Source organism: Chionomys nivalis, chromosome 21, assembly GCF_950005125.1.
Source record: "Chionomys nivalis chromosome 21, mChiNiv1.1, whole genome shotgun sequence".
NCBI lineage: Eukaryota > Metazoa > Chordata > Mammalia > Rodentia > Cricetidae > Chionomys > Chionomys nivalis.
In genome coordinates, this window is record NC_080106.1 from 18851853 (window position 1) to 18870044 (window position 18192).

At 48.7% G+C, this 18192-nt stretch overlaps 2 protein-coding genes across 3 annotated transcripts; one reads left to right on the forward strand and one right to left on the reverse strand.

Annotated features, from left to right (window-relative positions):
- Positions 1 to 57: 57 nt before the first annotated feature.
- Positions 58 to 6366, forward strand: Txnl4b (thioredoxin like 4B). 2 transcript variants are annotated; one of them, XM_057753739.1, is made up of 4 exons: positions 58 to 141; positions 2230 to 2437; positions 3807 to 3958; positions 5064 to 6366. In XM_057753739.1, the coding sequence occupies exons 2-4, from the start codon at positions 2306 to 2308 to the stop codon at positions 5227 to 5229; spliced, it is 450 nt and encodes a 149-aa protein (XP_057609722.1). In that variant the 5' UTR covers positions 58 to 141; positions 2230 to 2305; the 3' UTR covers positions 5230 to 6366. The 2 variants fall into 2 exon arrangements, with proteins under 2 accessions (XP_057609722.1, XP_057609721.1); XM_057753738.1 differs by having other exon boundaries at positions 78 to 526.
- A 1300-nt stretch (positions 6367 to 7666) lies between these two features.
- Positions 7667 to 12504, reverse strand: LOC130863722 (haptoglobin). Its single transcript, XM_057753942.1, has 5 exons — positions 12430 to 12504; positions 10596 to 10678; positions 10233 to 10334; positions 9375 to 9449; positions 7667 to 8567 (listed from the first exon to the last, which is right to left on the reverse strand). The coding sequence occupies exons 1-5, from the start codon at positions 12432 to 12434 to the stop codon at positions 7789 to 7791; spliced, it is 1044 nt and encodes a 347-aa protein (XP_057609925.1). The 5' UTR covers positions 12435 to 12504; the 3' UTR covers positions 7667 to 7788.
- Between the last annotated feature and the right edge of the window lie 5688 nt (positions 12505 to 18192).

Here is an 18192-nt window from a genome sequence, read left to right on the forward strand (position 1 = left end):
GCGAGAACTAAGATAATATCGTCTGCTTATTGGTCTCTTGACTGGGGCGCGCGATGGTACGTTCATTTTCTGCGTCCGTGTTTCTCACTTCCGCTTATCAGGGTTTGCGGGTCGAAGAAGCGTTTGTAAACAACAGCCCAGGTTAGTCGGGGTTAAGGTCCTTTCCTGGGTTGGAACTGAGGAAGGAGACGGTTGTGCCTCGGTCATCCCGTGGAGGAATCCGGATTGCTGACAGTTTTTCCGAAGTGTCCTCCCTGGCACCGGCATCCTGAAAAACACATGTGCGGGATAGTTTGGAAAGTAGACATGTCCGCCCTGACGTAAATGAAAGTTATCTTCCTGGCGTAGTGGCGCAACCCTGTAATGCCAGCAGTTGTGAGGCAGAGACAGGAAGATTGCCACAGATTCAAAGCCAGCATGGGCTGCTAACCGAGACCCTTAGTGGAAATAATAATAATCACCTGACTGTTCATATTCAAATATGTCCTATGATGATACCTTGGGATATGTATTTCCATTTTTCTATGTAAGTATTACACATTAAATTTTTACGAAAAGCGCAATCAGACTTTATATACTGCTTCATAACTTTTTCAGTGACTTGTATAAGGTAGCTCGCAAGCAATATCCTGTTGATGGGTATTTAGGTTGTTTGCTGCTTTTTGCCATGATCAATGTGTTAATTATCCTGTGAACATGTCTTTGTGTCCTAATTATATTCTCAAAATAGAGCTGTTGTGTAAAGAACATGCCAGTTTTCCTTCCAAAGAGGCTTTGCCTCTGAATTCCAACATTTCCACTGTCCCTTCTCTCTCTTGCCACGGTGTGTTACTGTCTTTATTTAATGGTTGTCAGCTTTAATGCATTTCTTTTTTTAAAAAATTATATGCTCAATGTCCTTTATTTATGGCTAGAAACCGATTATGAGTGAGTACATCCCATGTTCCTCTTTTTGGGTCTGGGATACCTCACTCAGGATAGTGTTTTCTATTTCCATCCATTTGCACGCAAAATTCGAGAAGTCATTGTTTTTTACCGCTGAGTAGTACTCTAATATGTATATATTCCACACTTTCTTCATCCATTCCTCCATTGAAAGGTTTAATGCATTTCTTAAATGTGCCTTTGACTTTGTCATTTGACTGCTTGCAAAACTGGGCTTTCCAAGTGTATTTAGTGTTCATTTCTTTTATGATTCTCCGTTTATACTGGAAGTCAGCTTCTCCATTTAGGGCTGGACAGATGGCTCAGAAGTTAAGAGCACTAGCTGCTCTTCCAGAGGACCCGGGTTCAATTCCTGGCACCCGTGTGGCACCTCACATCTGTCTGTAACTCCAGTTCCAAAGAATCTGATACTCTCTTCTGGCCTTTGCTGGCACCATCACACAAGTGATGCACGGATATACATGCAGGCAAAACGCACGTGTAAAAAATATTCAGATGGTGACCTATAGCTGGAACAACTTCATTTCTTGTATAAATTTTATTCCTATCTTGTGTGTGCACCTGTCCTTGCACACCTGCATGTGGAAGCCCAAAGGCAACCTCAGGTGACATGCATTGGCTGCCGTCCACTTTGATGTTTTTGAGACAAGGTCTCAGGCTGCCTACAACTCACTGAATAGGGTAGGCTGACTGGCCATCAGGTCCCAGGGAGCTGCCCGACTCCACCTCCCCTAGGCTGAGTGGCCATCAGATCCCAGGGTTCTGCCCGACTCCACCTCCCCTAGGCTGAGTGGCCATCAGACCCCAGGGATCTGCCCAACTCCACCTCCCCTAGGCTGAGTGGCCATCAGACCCCAGGGATCTGCCCTACTCTACCTCCCCTAGGCTGAGTGGCCATCAAACCCCAGGGATCTACCCGACTTCACCTCCCCCAGGCTGAGTGGCCATCAGACCCCAGGGTTCTGCCTGACTCTCATTCGCTGGACCACTGACTTATAATACTTATAAGTAAATACTTATAAGTAATACTTATGTGTAAAAGGGGAGCAAACACAGAACCGTGCATATGTTCTTCTGGTATGGTATTTCTCATGTATTTCTGAGAGAAATTACTGAAAGCAGTCACCTGGTGTTTTGGAATGACATATGAAGTTCTGGAAGCTGGGCCCAAGGATAGCAAGCCAGGGGTGGGGCCTCTTCACAGAATAGGCTTGCTGGAAGGCCTCTTAAATCACCTGAATTCATGACTGAGGCTCAATGGCGTCGTTTTGTTCTTTGCACCAGGACTCACGTACTTCATCTAAACAGCCTGTAAACTGCGCAGAATTGGCAGTGAAGACTCCCACTGGGATTTTTCCAGATGAGTTTCCTCTTGCCCAAACTGACTAGCAAGAAAGAAGTGGACCAGGCCATCAAAAGCACTGCGGAGAAGGTGTTGGTTCTCAGGTTTGGGAGGGATGAGGACCCTGTCTGTCTGCAGCTGGATGACATTGTAAGTGGCTTTTTAAGTGAGCAGCTTTAAATGAAAAGTCAAGCAGTGGAAGAGCAGGAAATGCCAACACTAGATGTCTGAACCTTGTCCTTTCCACGGTCACAGCAACAGTCCATGCAGAACTCAGAAATCCCTCCAGGGTGCAGCAGCAGCAAAGCGGGGTCTGAGCTGTTTCCCTGGTTGCCAAGGTGCTGCTTGTTTGCTGCTCCTAGAACGGGCCTGGTGGAGAGGTCAAGTTTCACAGCATGTCTTCACAGGTCAATTAGTAAATTGGGGAAATTAGAAGACAGAGGGTTTGGTTTGTTTTGTCTTTGTGTCTCTGTTTACCATGGAGATTGAACCAAGGACGGGCCTCTTCCACCATCAACTGTGGGAAGCAAATGTGTGAGTGTTCCTGAGCTGTTGCGGGCAGGTATATCAGGATCTATAGCTCACTTTAAGAGAGTATAGATTCCTTTCTTGAAAATAATAAAACACAAGCCCATGAGATGACTCAGCAAGTGAGGGCTCTTGCCACTAAGAAGGAGAGACCTGACCCCAACAGATTGTCCTCTGGCCCCTACATGTGTGTAGTACACATGCACCAGTCCTACCCTGCGCACACACAAATAAATAAAACTTGAAAAAGAATTTATCTCAAGTATCAACAAAGCAGAAGTTCTGGTTACTTCTCTATTGCTGTGATAAGACACCATGACCAAGACAACTTATACAAGAAAGAGTTTATTTGGGGCTTCTAGTTTTAGAGGCTTGGATTCCATGACTGTCACGGCAGGGAGCATGGCAGCAGGCAGATATGACGCTGGAGAAGTAGCTGAGACCTCATGTCATGACACAAGCAAAAGACACAGAAAACTAACTGGGAATGGTGTGAAACCTTTGGAAACCTCAGTCTGCCCATCATGGCACACTTCCTCCCACAAGGCCACATCTCCTAAACCTTCTCAAACATTTCTACCGACTGGGAGCCCAAGTATTCAGATATCTGAGCCCAGGAGGGCCATTCTCATGCAAACAACCACACCGTGCCTTCTCCAGAGCCTCTCGACAGGGTTCCACCCTTGAACAGTAATAGTATGTCTGGCTGGGCATAGTGTACACATTTAATCCCAGCACTTGGGAGGCATAGACAGGTGGTCCCTGTGAGTTCAAGGCCAGCCTGATTTATAGCAAGTTCCAGGATTGTGTCTTATGAGGAATTCAAGTGCACTTGATTCTTGGTTCAGGTATTTTCTCAAACAAAATTTTTCTCCAAAAAAAAAAAAAGTTATAGTAAGTTTCACATACAATATTACAATACGGTTCACAAAAGAAGCATCATGCACCTGGCATAGTACAGTGTAACCTCCATCCATCTTGTCATTCACAGCTCTCGAAGACTTCTGCTGACCTCAGTAAAATGGCGGCTATTTACCTGGTAGATGTGGACCACACTCCGGTTTACACGCAGTATTTTGACATCAGTTATATTCCCTCTACTGTGTTTTTCTTCAATGGGCAGCACATGAAAGTGGATTATGGGTAAGCTGACTCTGCAGTCTGGAAAGTTGGTTCTCTCGGGGCAGGTTCAGTAGCTCGCTCACTTTTCCGTTGCTCTCTGAATCTGGGTCAGTGAGTGCTGGCTCCTTATTTGACGCTTTCTGTTTTTCTTATGAGAAACTTCAGTGCAATTTGCAGGTGTTTCAAGTGTGATTGGCAAATTTTAATTTCTAATTTAAATATGCAAGTGTCTTCTGCCACTCAGAATATTGAAGTCATTCTTTAAGAAGACCTGTCAAAATAAGTCACGTGGTATCTTCTGCACTGCCCTCCACCTTGTCCCAGCCCTAGATGAGTACCGTTGGCCGGGTCTAGGACTGGTCATCCCCTCTCTGGGGCAGGGTGCCTGCTTTCCCGTTACCTGGCAGAGATGAGTTTGACACTGTGTGTTTGGAGCTGCTTGTCCTGCTCGGATCTGCTTACTGTGATCGTTTAGAACGACCTTCTCCCGTGGAATTCAGAGCACGGTTTCCCAGACCTTCTCAGCGCTTCATCTTTCAGCCCAGTAGTTCTGTTTCCAGCAGTTTCATAGTGTGTTGTCGGTGAACATTTTACAGCCCTGAGGCAAATACTCGTTGTAAGATCACGTTGCTAAAGGATCTGTGGCGTGGCTCCCACCCTGGAATGCACACCCCACACACACGCAGAACTGGAAGGGTACCCATCAAAAAGTGACTTCTGGTCTCACAGCTGACTTTATTTCTCTTCTTAAATTTCCTACGAGCAATATGCCTGATGTTTAAGGTAATTTGTAAGGTTATTTATTAATACCCACAACTCAGAAGAGTCGGTGAGGAGAACTTGAGCGACTGTGATAAACTAGTGGGCTTTTGCAGAGACCCTGAGCAAACTGCCCACTGCAGGACTCGGAGCTCACCAGGCTATCCTGGAGTGAGTGGCGTGGAAAGTTGTGGAAAGGCAGGGGATTCCCACACCCAGATCTTGACCTCTGCCCTGGATGTGGTCCTGTATACTCTGCCTGGGGAAGGGCAGTGGTCACCCCACAGGTGGAGGCCACCGCTGGCTGCTGACCGTGCAGGCTTCAGGCACTGGAAAGCTCTGACGTGGTTATTTCCCTCTGCTGCAGGTCTCCGGATCACACTAAATTTGTAGGAAGCTTCAAAACCAAACAAGACTTCGTGGATTTGATTGAAGTCATCTACCGGGGAGCAATGAGGGGAAAACTTATTGTCCAGAGTCCTATTGATCCCAAGAATATCCCCAAATATGACCTCCTCTATCAAGACATTTAGCACACTCACGGTCGCTGGAGATGAAAGAGTCATGGGTGGAAACAAGACCTGAACCCAGAGGGCCTGTGGTCTGGAGTCCCTCGAAGACGTTCTCGGTGCCCCAGCGAAGAGGTCTGATGTGCCTGTAATCAGTGGCCCCTGTGCAGAAGCCCCAGAGCCCCCAAACTCCAGATGTCTGAGTGTCTGTTCCCTAAGAGCCTTGGAGCAGACAGGCGACAGTGCTCGGTGTCTTTGTCACTTCCCTTTACCTGGACCTGTCTTTACCCTTAAGGTCATCAGCTGTCCTAGACACTGTGAGAACAGTTTAACGGAATGTTTGTGCACAGACACAACCCTTCCCCTCGCCTCCATTCCCTTGCCCCCTTTGCTCCCTCCTGTCCCAGCTTCTCTTGAAATAATTAGCACTCTATTAGTTGTGGTGAGTTCTTTTGTTTCGGGGACCGTCCTGGCGTGGACCGAGAGCGCTGCCCTGGCCCTGCTCCTTTATAGCTGGCGGGCACTAGATTGACAAGAGGAAAGGTGGCCCCTCATCATCCAGCACAGTTTAAGCTGAACAACAAGTTTACTTCCTTGGGAAGTAGAGGATGGAGCTCTTGTTTCAAGGACTCAAGACCAAAGGTATACCAGAATTGTTAAGGGGAAATGCCTGTGGGGTTTGCTGGTCCCAGCTGCTTTTGAAGAACAGCTGAGCTTCCAGGGTCCCCCGGCCCAAGCTCAGGAAGCTTGTGTTTCTCTTAAACCTCTGGTGGTGGTGGTTCCTGACACTCTGGAATGAGAGCCTAGGTACAGATCTAGAGGTCCATGGCCAAGCAGCTTGAGACCTGCTGGGTAGCCAGAGTCGCTGCCAGCAGAGGCCCAGGCTTGTCACAGCGGCACTGTCACCCCAGGGCCAGCACTGGTCAGCTCCTTCCTTCTAAGCTTGTCCTTAGGGAAAAAGTGAAACGGGACCCGGTTTTGATGATTGTGACACGGAAAGGATGGGAGAAGAGTCTTTTCCCATTCCCTTCTTATACATAGGGGGCTGTGGCAGCCACCCCGGCTCAGTGTGTGCAGAGATGAGAGTCAGACCCTAATGTTACTGAACTCCAGGTGAACTGTAACCCTTCCTCCACATCCCTATGAAAAAATAAAATTCTTTTGTCCAACTCACTGTCGACTGGGTCTCCGTCCTTTGGCCTAAATGTTCAGAAAATCTCAAGGCCCGCACAGGGCAGAACGCTTTTCATCTTTCTCCCTGAGGGATGGGGTGAGGGCAGGGGTTTGGCTGCAGTCTGGGTTTATATCTTAGACCCTACCGTGGTTGCTTTCCCTTTCATTAGTGTTTATTATTCCATGTTCTTCCCAGTGCAAGATACCGTGTGACTGTGAATGACTCCTGGACAGAGAAAGGTCTCTGAGGAGAGACGAGGAAGGCTTTGTGCAGGAAGGAGAAGCATCGCTGCTAGGAAAGCAGAGCCATGAAGGAAGGGCCAGGTTTCTCAGTTTCCTCTAGGTAGTGGCCAGCCACCTGCTCCCGGGTGTTGTGTGAGTGTGACTGCGCTGTTTCGGTTTCTAGAATATAGATCCTGCTCTCCCTGGACCCCACAGCTCTGCCCTGGGAAGATGCCTAGTGACTCCGAGCATGCAGGTGAGTGCTTCCCTGGTGGCCTCATACGCTGTGAGGAGAGGCTGTTTGACATGTGAGAGGGTAGACTAGAGAAGGGCTGAACTGAAGACATGGGGCAAGGAAGTGTGTTTCTGAGGTAGAAGGGCGTGCGGCTTGTCTCCAAACCCCAGGGCAAGCTGTGGAAGAGGAACCACTGAGAAAGAGACCCCAGCTCAGCCGAGTCCCAGCACATTCCAGCCAGGGAACTCTAGAGAGCCACTAGTGTTTATCCCTGATGGAAAAGATCTGGGGAAAATAACAACCAGGGAACTTAAGTCACTAGGCAAATCTGTGGGCTGAGCTGTGGTGAGGCTCATTAAGTCAATAAATTGCCTGCCTGCATGTGTGCTCTTGGTTTCTGGGCACTGGCAGGTGGAAGCACGAACACAGGCTTCTGTCACAACCCTGTCCCACTCTGAGCTCACACGCCTCACGGGCTTTCCTCACCCACTTCAGAGGGATGACGGGATCTGAGCTCAGAGTTGGCAGTCAAGCAGACCAGGATCAAGTTCAGCCCCATCATTAAGGAGCTGAGTGACCGTGACCAAAGCACTTCACCTCTCCAAGTCTTTTCCCTTGACAGAAAAGCAAGGGTCACAGTGATCTCCCTCAGACCTGGGTTTCATAAACATGATTCCCCAAGGCAGGCAGTCTACAGCACCCTAGGGATTTACTGGCACCTCAGGATGTGTGGGGGGGCTCCCCATTCTTCCAGTCCACCCTACTTGGCTGCCCAGTACTGTGAATGAGAATAAAAGCCCCAGACTACAAAGATGTCAGAAGCAAGTTCTTTATTATTGACCCAGCAGTGTGGGGCAAGCATCTGTCCCTTCCCCTCCCCCTTCCATAGTGAAGAGTGCTCTCAGACATAGACTGTCAGCCTGCCTGGGCATAGCCGTCCAGTCGACCCTGCACTAGTCCTGGGCCATAGTTTCCTGAATCCAGTCCAGAATGGAGTTCACTTTGACGTACACACCGTACTCGGCCACAGAGCAGCTCTTATCGAAGCTCAGGATCCCAGCTGCATACCAGGTGTCCTGCTCCAGGTCGTGAATGGCGAAGGCACTGCCAGCATCACCATAGCAGGTGTCTTCCTGGTACTTGGTCATGCCAGCACAGAAGGTATGTTCATTCAAGATGGGCTGTACCCCCACAGGACTCTTGTGGGTCTTCTTCTCAGGCACCGTGCTGCCCTCATAGTGCAGCACACAGCTGTCCTGGTCAGCCACAGGCAGCATGACATACTTGAGACGTTCAGTAAATCTAAAGTTGGCATTCCGCCCCCAGCCAGACACGTAGCCCATGCGGCCTGGTGCTGCGTAGTCTTTGGAAGGCAAGCAGATGGGCATCACTCTCTCGTTGACAGGCACCTTCTGCTTAAGCTTGATCAGCCCAATGTCTACCACAGAGCGGTTGGGGTGGATGACCACCTTCTCAATCTCCACCAACTGATTTCTTCCCACAGAGAGTCGTAAGGTCGGGGCAATGTCCTTGGCTTTTGAGTCCTCACTGTGATTCAGGTAGAGGTTTTTGGCCGTCGTCAGCAGCCACTGGTCACTGATCAGGGTGGCCCCCGTGATGAGGTTATGGCGGGAGACCATCTTGGCCTGCCAAGGAAAGCTGCCTTTGGCATCCAGAGAGCCGCCAATGATGCGCTGCACCTGGTCCACGGGATTCTTCGGCTTCCCGCACACTGCAGAGGGAGGGAGGGAGGGATGTGAGCAGCAGTGCGGAGCAGGCCCCACCCGCGGAGGCCCTGGAAGCATCAGCCGCTGCTGTTTCTACACCAAGCAACATTCGCTCTGCCATTGCCACCTGCTCCTCTCATTTCTAGTATTTACATATTAAGTGACTAAGAATGTTTTCTAAGCCCTGGCTGATAAACTACTATATAAATATATATACCTGCATACATACATACACATATATAAACATCATCACACACAAAAATTCCACAAGTCTCTGAAACTCAACGAAAGGACTGGAAGCTGTATGTATGTTTCATTCTCAAAGATGGGCGTGCAGCAGTGTTACCAGGAACACAGCCTTTTTACAGATGTTGAAGTTAACCCAAAGCCAGTTGGCAGTTCCTGCCACCGATCTTAGAAATTGAGCAAAATCCTTATCCAGGCAGAAGAGGGGAGAACTATGGAGTGCAGGGGTCTCAGCTGCCCCCCATGTCCTGCCTTACCCCTTGTGGGCTTAGTTTATTTTGTCCCCAGCCTGCTCCTTCCTGGGACATTCACTTTACCTTTGGCCAAGTCTCTGTAAGCAGGTGTTCTGTCTGGAGGCATCTCCATGGGAAGCTGGGTAGATTGAGCCAACCCCCTCGGGCCTAAATGGCCAAGCCACTTACTAAGCTTTCTGGGAGTCGTCTTGTCCCTGCTTTGCTCTCTATAACCCCTGTCTTGGTTCTCACAGATTCAGACCACACAAGAGGAACACGGCTCTGCCACGTTAGCCTCGATCACCGCCCACGCTCTAAGACCTCAGCACCTACCTGCCTCGCATTCAGGGAGTCTCTCTCCAAGGTCTTTGTTCACCCACTGGTTCTCATTGTTCAAGGTATACACTCCTGAAACAAAAGGAAGAGATGAGCTCAGGGAACACAAATCCGGCCTCAGTGCAACATGAGGAGATTCTAACCAGAAGGGTTAAAGCGTCGGAGGAAAGGGAGCAAAGGAAGGCCGGAGTACTGGGCCTCGAGTCACGATTCACGTTGTGCCTGGCAGGACAGAAGTCAGTCATGACAGATGGCAGCATAGGACAGAAAGAAGTCGGGATTCAGACAGACCCTGACTCTGCCTCTCACAGGCTACCTCGGCCACTCTGTGCCTCAGTTTCCTCATCGAAAAAAAGTGAAACTGAGAGTCTCTGAAAAAAAGATGCTGTAAGACCCACAGGAGCTTTAAAGACACAGTGACATTCTTAGAAACTGTCGGGAATAGTGAGGCTGCCCAATGTCATAGGTGAAGACTGCACTCCTGGGCAACAGGAGCCATGAAGTTGCTGCCCCAAAACAGGAAGCTGAGACAACTTAGTTTGGCAGAAGGACCACCAACAGGAGACATAAACTTTATCGGAATCTAACTCTCCTGGCTCCAGGCAGTACTCATGAGGTTTCTGGCCCGGTACCCCAGCCCTATCCATCATAGGGACACCAGCCAGGGCCAGGGGTGTGCAGGGAGGGACACTCATCCAGCCAGGGCCGGGGGTGTGCAGGGAGGGACACTCATCCAGCCAGGGCCGGGGTGTGCAGGGAGGGACACTCATTCAGCCAGGGCCAGGGTGTGCAGGGAGGGACACTCATCCAGCCAGGGCCGGGGTGTGCAGGGAGGGACACTCATCCAGGCCTGACCGTCTCCTTTGGTCCTCAGTCTGTAGAATGGGCGGCAGCGATAGCGAACCAAGTGCTCCACGTAGCCGTTCGCAATCTCCGGGGGCCTTGGGCAGCTGTCATCTGCCAAGAAAAAGAAGCCAGTAAGGGTCGTGAATGCCCAGATGGCTTCCTATGAAAAGTCAGCCAAGAGGGAGCTGCCCTGCACGCCAGACTCCCTTGCACCCCCGAGTGGAAGCGAGGAAGGGAAGCCCCAAAGATTTAGGGAAGAAGAGGGTAGGAAGAGGAGCTGGGTCTTCCCTCACATGGTAAAGCCTTGATAGGGCCACACTGGGGCACAGCCGTGCTGGGGCACACAGTTCCTGGGAAAACCCAGAGGCTCACCTGCAGTATCCATGGCATCATTGCCCAAGTCCACAGCAAAGAGCTGTCCCCAGAGCAGGAGAGTGACAACTACTCCTAGGGCTCTGCAGAGAGGTGGCAAGATGGAGAGTTGGTCGCCTTGCACGTGTAGCCTTGCAACACACATGCACACACACACGCACACACACACACACACTTTCCATTAAGAAGCCAGTAAAGAAAGAGAATGGAGCTGCATCCTCCCTACCCCCAACCCCCCAACCCCATCTCCACAGGCTTCAGCAAACTCCATATCACTGGGAATTCTTTCCAAGCTTCAGAGAGGGACCACATAACAGAGGAAGGAAGGCCACCAGTATGATAGCATCCATGCCATCTCAACTCTCCACACTCTGAGGCAGAGGCAGGAGGATCAGGGCTTTGAGAACAGCTGTGCTACATTGCAAGTGCCTGTCTCAAAACAGCTGAGGGAGGTGGGGTGAGAAAAGCGGAACAGAGTGGAGAGAGGCACAGAGCTGTGAGCCTTTCTCAGTAATGACCCACAATGCCCAGCAAGAAAGCTCTGCCACAAGTCAGTGAAGTCCTGAGCTATGAAGACACCATTAACACATTGTAGCTAACTTAAAGGTGAGGGTCATGGTTTATTTTGCTATTCTCACTCCTTTCTGAAATGTCCCATCATGAAAAGTTCGTTTTAATGTATAACTCGTCATAGTTGTTGTTCACAGTGTCACTCATTGCCCAGGCTTGTCACAAACTCAGTTTCCAGAGTCACCGGGTGCGCACCGTCACCCCTAACTAATGTCTGGCTGTTCCTATCACTTCCTGAGTGTTTGACTTTAAAGGGTGGTATATCGAACCCAAGAATGCCAGATGATTACCTGGGGAAAACTGACTTCCTAAAGGCCTGAGTGTGGCTGGCCATCACTGGTGCACAGACCCCACTTAAAAGGGAACCAAATCCCAGCAGATGCTGGCCAGGCAGAAATTTCTTTTTTCTTTTCCTTTTTTTTTTTTTTTTTTTTTTTGGTTTTTAGAGACAGGGTTTCTCTGTAGCTTTGGAGCCTATCCTGGAACTAGCTCCTGTAGACCAGGCTGGTCTTGAACTCCCAGAGATCCACCTGCCTCTGCCTCCCGAGTGCTGGGATTAAAGGCGTGCGCCACCACCGCCCGGCTCAGGCAGGAATTTCTTGGTGATGTTCTGCTTCTAGTCTTTTCTCAGCCTCCAAAGTCTTTCTAATTTGATAGAAATCCGGGTGCCTTGATTGTGTCACTAACATGTGAGACTATTGTCTTTGTTTCATTAAAAGCAGGTCTATAAATAGGCACGGTCAATATTTCAGGAAGCTGCTGTGTACCTGGTCAAAGCAAGACCTCTATAAACTTAAGAGGAAAAGTTCTCCTTAGAGATAACCAGCCCGTGTGAATGCATGGATGCAGGGGGGGGGGGGCGGAGTTGGTCCCTGGCCCTTCACTCCCTGGGGCTCCAGGCACATCCTGCCTTTGACTTTTCAGCATGAGATTGTCACATGCAAAACTCACAGCTCAAACTGCACAATCAGGTTACAGAAAGAAAGAAAAGAAAAGAAAAGAAAAGAAAAGAAAAGAAAAGAAAAGAAGGGAGGAAAGAGAGAGGGAGGGAAGGAGAGAGGGAGGGAGGGAGGGAAGAAGGAAGGAAGGAAGTCTCATAATTCTCTAAGCTTACAGTTTTGGGTTGAGCTGCATTCACGGCTATCCTCAGCAGCATGCAGCCCATGGCCTTGCCTCACCTAGAACTTTAGCCCACTGGTCCCGTTCCGTTTTTGCACCTCTCCCACTGAGTACCCCAAGTGTGAGATGTGCACTGTGGACTCACCTCATCTTGGTCCTCTCTTGCCGACCTCCGTGCTGTGGTGACTCCCACTGAGCCTTTTATGCATCAAGGGTTCTACCCCACCTCCTTCTCTTCCAATTCCGTGTTTGCACAATGTCGGCCAAGGTCATCAGTTATGCCAGTAATCAAACCACAAACCAAACCCCTTTCAAGAGTTGAACTCTTGCTTCATGCCTCTCCCGTGGTATTGTTTTACAAATCATGAAGAAATCTGGCAACTTTGTGACCCCTCCCACTCACCACAGTGGTGGAAAACCCCAGAGGGTGAGACGGAGAAGAGAGCCTGTCAATCTGACACTTTATTTATTTTTTTTCCGGAGGGGATTATCAGATCTTTCTTTGAGTTATTTCAAATCCCTTTTAGACACTCCTGTGACCCGACCTAGCTGGGACTATAAAGGAAGTGTTTCCTTTTCTCAACCATGCACCTAAGTGTGGGTATCTCTTTCCTGGTTGTGGAAAGTTCTGGAACCTGCAGTCAGTAGACTAGGTTTATTGGGTCTTGGCCCTTTGATCTTTTAAGTAATTAAAGCAGCTGTAGTATAGACTAACATGGGACCCTCATGCTGCCTTTCACTCCGGAGCTTTCAGTGCTGACAAAGGTTTGTCTTAGGATCGTTTCAAGATAGATTCTCCGGGGTAGACCCCCCTGCAGCCTCACTCGGGTAAAGAAAAGGTTTGCATTTCATAGTTGCTTCCCAACCTGTGTGGACATCTTCCTGTTGCTAAGTATTCCGACTTGAAATCAGTGAAATGAGCCTGTTACTCCTCTGATTGCTTGCAGCAGAAAACCACACCATGTGGTTAGTGTAGACACCGAGCAAGTTCAATAGCAGGGCTTGCTGTAGCTTCATAGGCCAGTTTCTAGTCAAGATAGGCAGCTGAGAAACATCAGTGTTTCAGTCAAATACCTGCCCTGCTATGCTGTTCACTCATTCTAAATGTCTTCACTCATTTAAAAAAAAAAAAAAAAAAGTTAGCTGGTTTTTTTTTTTTTTTGTTTTTTGTTTTTGTTTTTCGAGACAGGGTTTCTCTGTGGTTTTTTGGAGCCTGTCCTGGAACTAGTTCTGTAGACCAGGCTGGTCTCGAACTCACAGAGATCCGCCTGCCTCTGCCTCCCAAGTGCTGGGATTAAAGGCGTGCGCCACCACCGCCCAGCAAGTTAGCTGTTTTTAAATTAGATCGTACCAAAGAATTAAATGGGCTGTTTATAGTGACATTGATGTCATCAAAACAACTGAGAAGAACACAGATACATATCAACAGGGAACTGGAAACTGATGTGCGGTGTGGTCACACGATGGAAGACTGGAAAGCCATGACAATGCCTGAACAACAGAGAATACAGAAAATCTTTTTTTTAATATTTATTTATTATGTATACAATATTCTGTCTGTGTAAGGCCAGAAGAGGGCACCAGACCTCATTACAGATGGTTGTGAGCCACCATGTGGTTGCTGGGAATTGAACTCAGGACCTTTGGAAGAGCAGGCAATGCTCTTACCTCTGAGCCATCTCTCCAGCCCCGAGAAAATCTTATAGTTTTCAACAATACACAAAGTAGCAGGCGATTGCATTGGGAATAATACTGCTCTTGTAAAGCTCAAAACCAGGCGCAATTTGGTAAAGGATTCTCAAATATGATCCCAAATCGCAAACAGTATCAAGAAAGTGAAGAAAACAGGGCTGGAGTGATGGCTCAGTGGTTAAGAGCACTTGTTGCTCTTCCAGAGGACCCGGGTTCAATTCCGAGCATCAGGTGGCTTACAACAGCCTATGATTCCAGCTCCAGGGTACCCAGTGCCTCTGAGCCCTCATGCAAGACATGCAAACACACACAGGGTACCCAGTGCCTCTGAGCTTTCATGCAAGACATGCAAACACACACAGGGTACCCAGTGCCTCTGAGCCCTCATGCAAGACATGCAAACACACACCTATACATAATTTGGAAACAATAATAAAAACTAAAAGCTAAGGTGAAAAAATCCACAGAAAGGGAGAAAATGTTTGCAGATATTCTGTTTGATAAAGACTTAGTACCCAAAATATGTGAAGGGCTCCTACGGCAAGACAAGTCTTAGGGTTGGAAGGAGGGAGCAAAGCAGGAAGGGAGGGGCCACCTGAGCCCTTGGATGCTGAAGCCCAGACTTGGAGCTACAGGAGTTGGTGTTTGCCCTCTGGCTTGGATTCGCCCTTGAAGACAAACTTGGCTGCTTTCTCTCCTGGGAAGAGTTTTTTTTTAAATCCTAGTGCCAAGGACACCTTTTCTCTGTTATGTCTGATTGTGAGATAGTGGACACCCAGATGTCAGACTTTTTATTTTGGGTGTTGTTATAGGTAGTGGTGGTGATGGTGCTAGTGGTGTGTGTGTTTCTGTGTGTGTGTGTGTCTGTATGTGTGTGTGTCTATGTGTCTGTCTGTCTCTCTGTGCATGTGTCTGTCTGTCTGTCTCTCTCTCTCTCTGTGTGAGGGATACATGCACATGACAAGCTGGCAAATTTATAAAGACACCTAATCTTTGTAAGATACATCTCAGTTTCTGAGACATTCAAAATGGAAAGATAAGCAGCATCTCAGAACTGGTGGAATAGGGAAGGCAAGAGCATGAGCAGCATGGACAGAGAACCCCGTGTTTTCCTGGGGTACACACGACATTCCAGCAGAATCAAAGGAGGAGTGCTGAACTCCGGAACATGTTGCTCAAAATTGCACCTTGTCTCAATATGAAAATTCAATAGATGTTCCTGTTAAGACACCCATTTCTAGAACATCACCCAGCAATCAGCTGCCAGGGACTACGTGGCACTGCCCTGCCGGGAACACGAGCACTGTTCCCTGCAATAGTTCTGAGTGCCTGCGATTCTGTTCTCAGAAACTGGACCACTGGCACACAAACTTGCCAACGTCTGCACCATATGCACCGAAGTTTCAAGCTTTTTGAAAAACTTATCCAAAACATCAGCGTCCTCCCAAAATCAACCTAAACATTGCATAAAGGAGGAATTCCCAAGATCCCGGCTGCCAAACTAAACATGATCCTCAAGCCAACCCCTTGCAGAGACAGGAAACATGTGAAGTCTGTCACAGCTGTCAATAAAGTCGGCCTTTCCCCATAAGAGCTGGGTCAAAGGTCAAAGGCAAAAGAATATTAATATAACTGACTGTATCCAAAAGTCACGCCGACTTTTCTCACTTCCTTCACTCTGCATTGGTGGGACAGATGGCCTCGTGGAGCCTAGGTGACCAATGTCACCCTGTTGTCATTTGTTTATTCTCTGCCATCGGTGCCCCCAACAACGTCGGCACACAACTCAGTTCTGTTTGCTGAACCACATGAAGAGTAAACAGAACCTCTGCCCTCAAAGTTTGGGGTGGGAGCAGACATGATGCAACGCCACAGCCAAGCACTACCTGCTCTCTCTGCAGCCCTGAAGGGCTGGCACCTTACAGAAAAGGCAGCCGTCACACAGTAATGACAGGCCACATGCGAGAGTCCTCACCATGAGCTGGGCACTGTTCTGCATGGATTCTGAGCACTACTGATTGGATTCGTCAAGTCCCCAAGGCAGGAGGACCTGCCATCATTTAACAAGCCTATCTTTATAACTGAGACAGAGGATTAGGAATTTCCTCAGAATAACAAAGTAAGAAATAGTAAGCAGAGGAGATAGGCCTGAGACATAAGCCACACCCAGGACCACGAGGGGGCCTAATCTACAGGCTGACCTTTTCTGCGAGTAGGGGTCCTTCACACCATCGGATCCAGTTCCCACCAAAGTCGCCTCTGGGAGTCAGCAGGTAGCAGACCCTTTGGTCCTGGGTTAGCATATGGCTTCCCCAGAAGAGACTGCTCACGCTGGCCAGGCTGAAGTCATATCTCATTAACTACGTGGGCCATGAGGAAATCTGTGTATCAGATCTGAACTATGAACGACAGTGACACCCAACAAGGTGGGAAGAAGGCCACTAAGATGCTGGCACCCCCAAAGCTGGGAAACCCAGTGCTTTGAAGAGAGCGAGGCTCTGAGAGAAGGGGCCTCTTGGCCCAGGCCTCCAGGGACATCCAAGGACACCGGTGGAAGGGCTGTGAGGAGCTAGCACAGATCACGTAGACCACGGCTGGAAAGTACATTATTAGGCAAGAGCTCATCGCATCCAGGCAACAGAGTCCCCCAGTGCCAACCAGGGGACTGTTGTTAGGAGGAGCTGGGAGGAGCCACACAGCCCAATCCCCTGATGGATAACTCTGATGGGGGTGGAGTCAGCATAGAATTGTATTTTTGAACAATCAGTCCAAGGAATCCGCTACCACACACACACAGTAACCCAGAAGTGACTCCCCTCCCCATTGTACAGCTCAGGCTCCTTCTCCTGCCTTGGGATGTGAGAAGCAGGATTCTGCCCCTTGTATTTGTGTGTGGCTTCCCAGAGGCTAAGGGTAGCGAAGCATAGTCATCCCCATCCCCAGCACATAGCTCAGCCACTGACAGCAGGGTCGCACCAACAAATAATTACAGAATGAAGGACACAGCCCAGATCCAGTTATGCACACGCTTGTGTCTGTTCTTAATCGTTAGAGACTCACATAAAATGGAAATCCTGATCTCACCAGTCTGATATATTTTGGGTCCCAAGACTCAGGATCCACAGCAGATTGTTAAGAATCAGACTCCAGCCGGGCGATGGTGGCGCACGCCTTTAATCCCAGCACTTGGGAGGCAGAGGCAGGCAGATCTCTGTGAGTTCGAGACCAGCCTGGTCTACAAGAGCTAGTTCCAGGACAGGCTCCAAAACCACAGAGAAACCCTGTCTCGAAAAACAAAACAAAACAAAACAAAAAAAAAAAGAATCAGACTCCAGGGGGGCAGTAGAGGCAGGCAAATCTCTGTGAGTTCAAGATCAGTCTGATCTACATAGGTTCAAGCCAACCAAAGCTACATAGTGAGAACCTGTCTCAAAAAACAAAAATTAAAAGAAAAGTTCATTTTCTGGCAGTGGTGGTGCACACTTTTAACTCCAGAATTTGGAAGGCAGAGACAGGTGGATCTCTGAGTTCTAGGCCAGCCTGGTCTACAGAGTGAACGCCAGGACAGCCAGGACTACACAGAGAAACCCTGTCTCAAAAAACAAAGATGGAGGAAGAAAAGGAAAAAGAAGAATGACAAGAATGAGAATGAACAAGAACAAGAATGAACTAGAACAAGGAAGAACAAGAACCAGACTCAGCACCCAGGAGAATAACTGAAATTGCTGCAGCCAGGGCACTCAGTGACTCTGTCTGGGGCAGGAAGAGCCTGTGGTAGAACGTTATTTTAACTAGGCAAAGATGTATTACTTTGTTTATGTTGAGGAATGTTACTTAAACTGTGTAAAAGCTTGTTGCTTTTGTTTATGCTGTATTTGTTTAATGATGTAAGGATGTGTGTTTAACTATGAAAAGCAGCTGTTTTACCTAGGCTGCCTATGGTACCTGATTGGTTTAATGAAAAGCTGAACAGTCAATAGCTAGTCAGAGAAAGGATAGGTGGAGCTACAGGCAGAGAGAATAAATAGGAGAACCCTAGGCTCAAAAAGAAGAACAAAAGGAGAGAATGAAGGAGACACCTGGGACAAGAAGCCAGGCAGACACCAGCCAGCCAGACACAGAGAGGCAGTGAAAGTATGATATGCAGCCGGGCGGTGGTGGCGCACGCCTTTAATCCCAGCACTTGGGAGGCAGAGGCAGGCAGATCTCTGTGAGT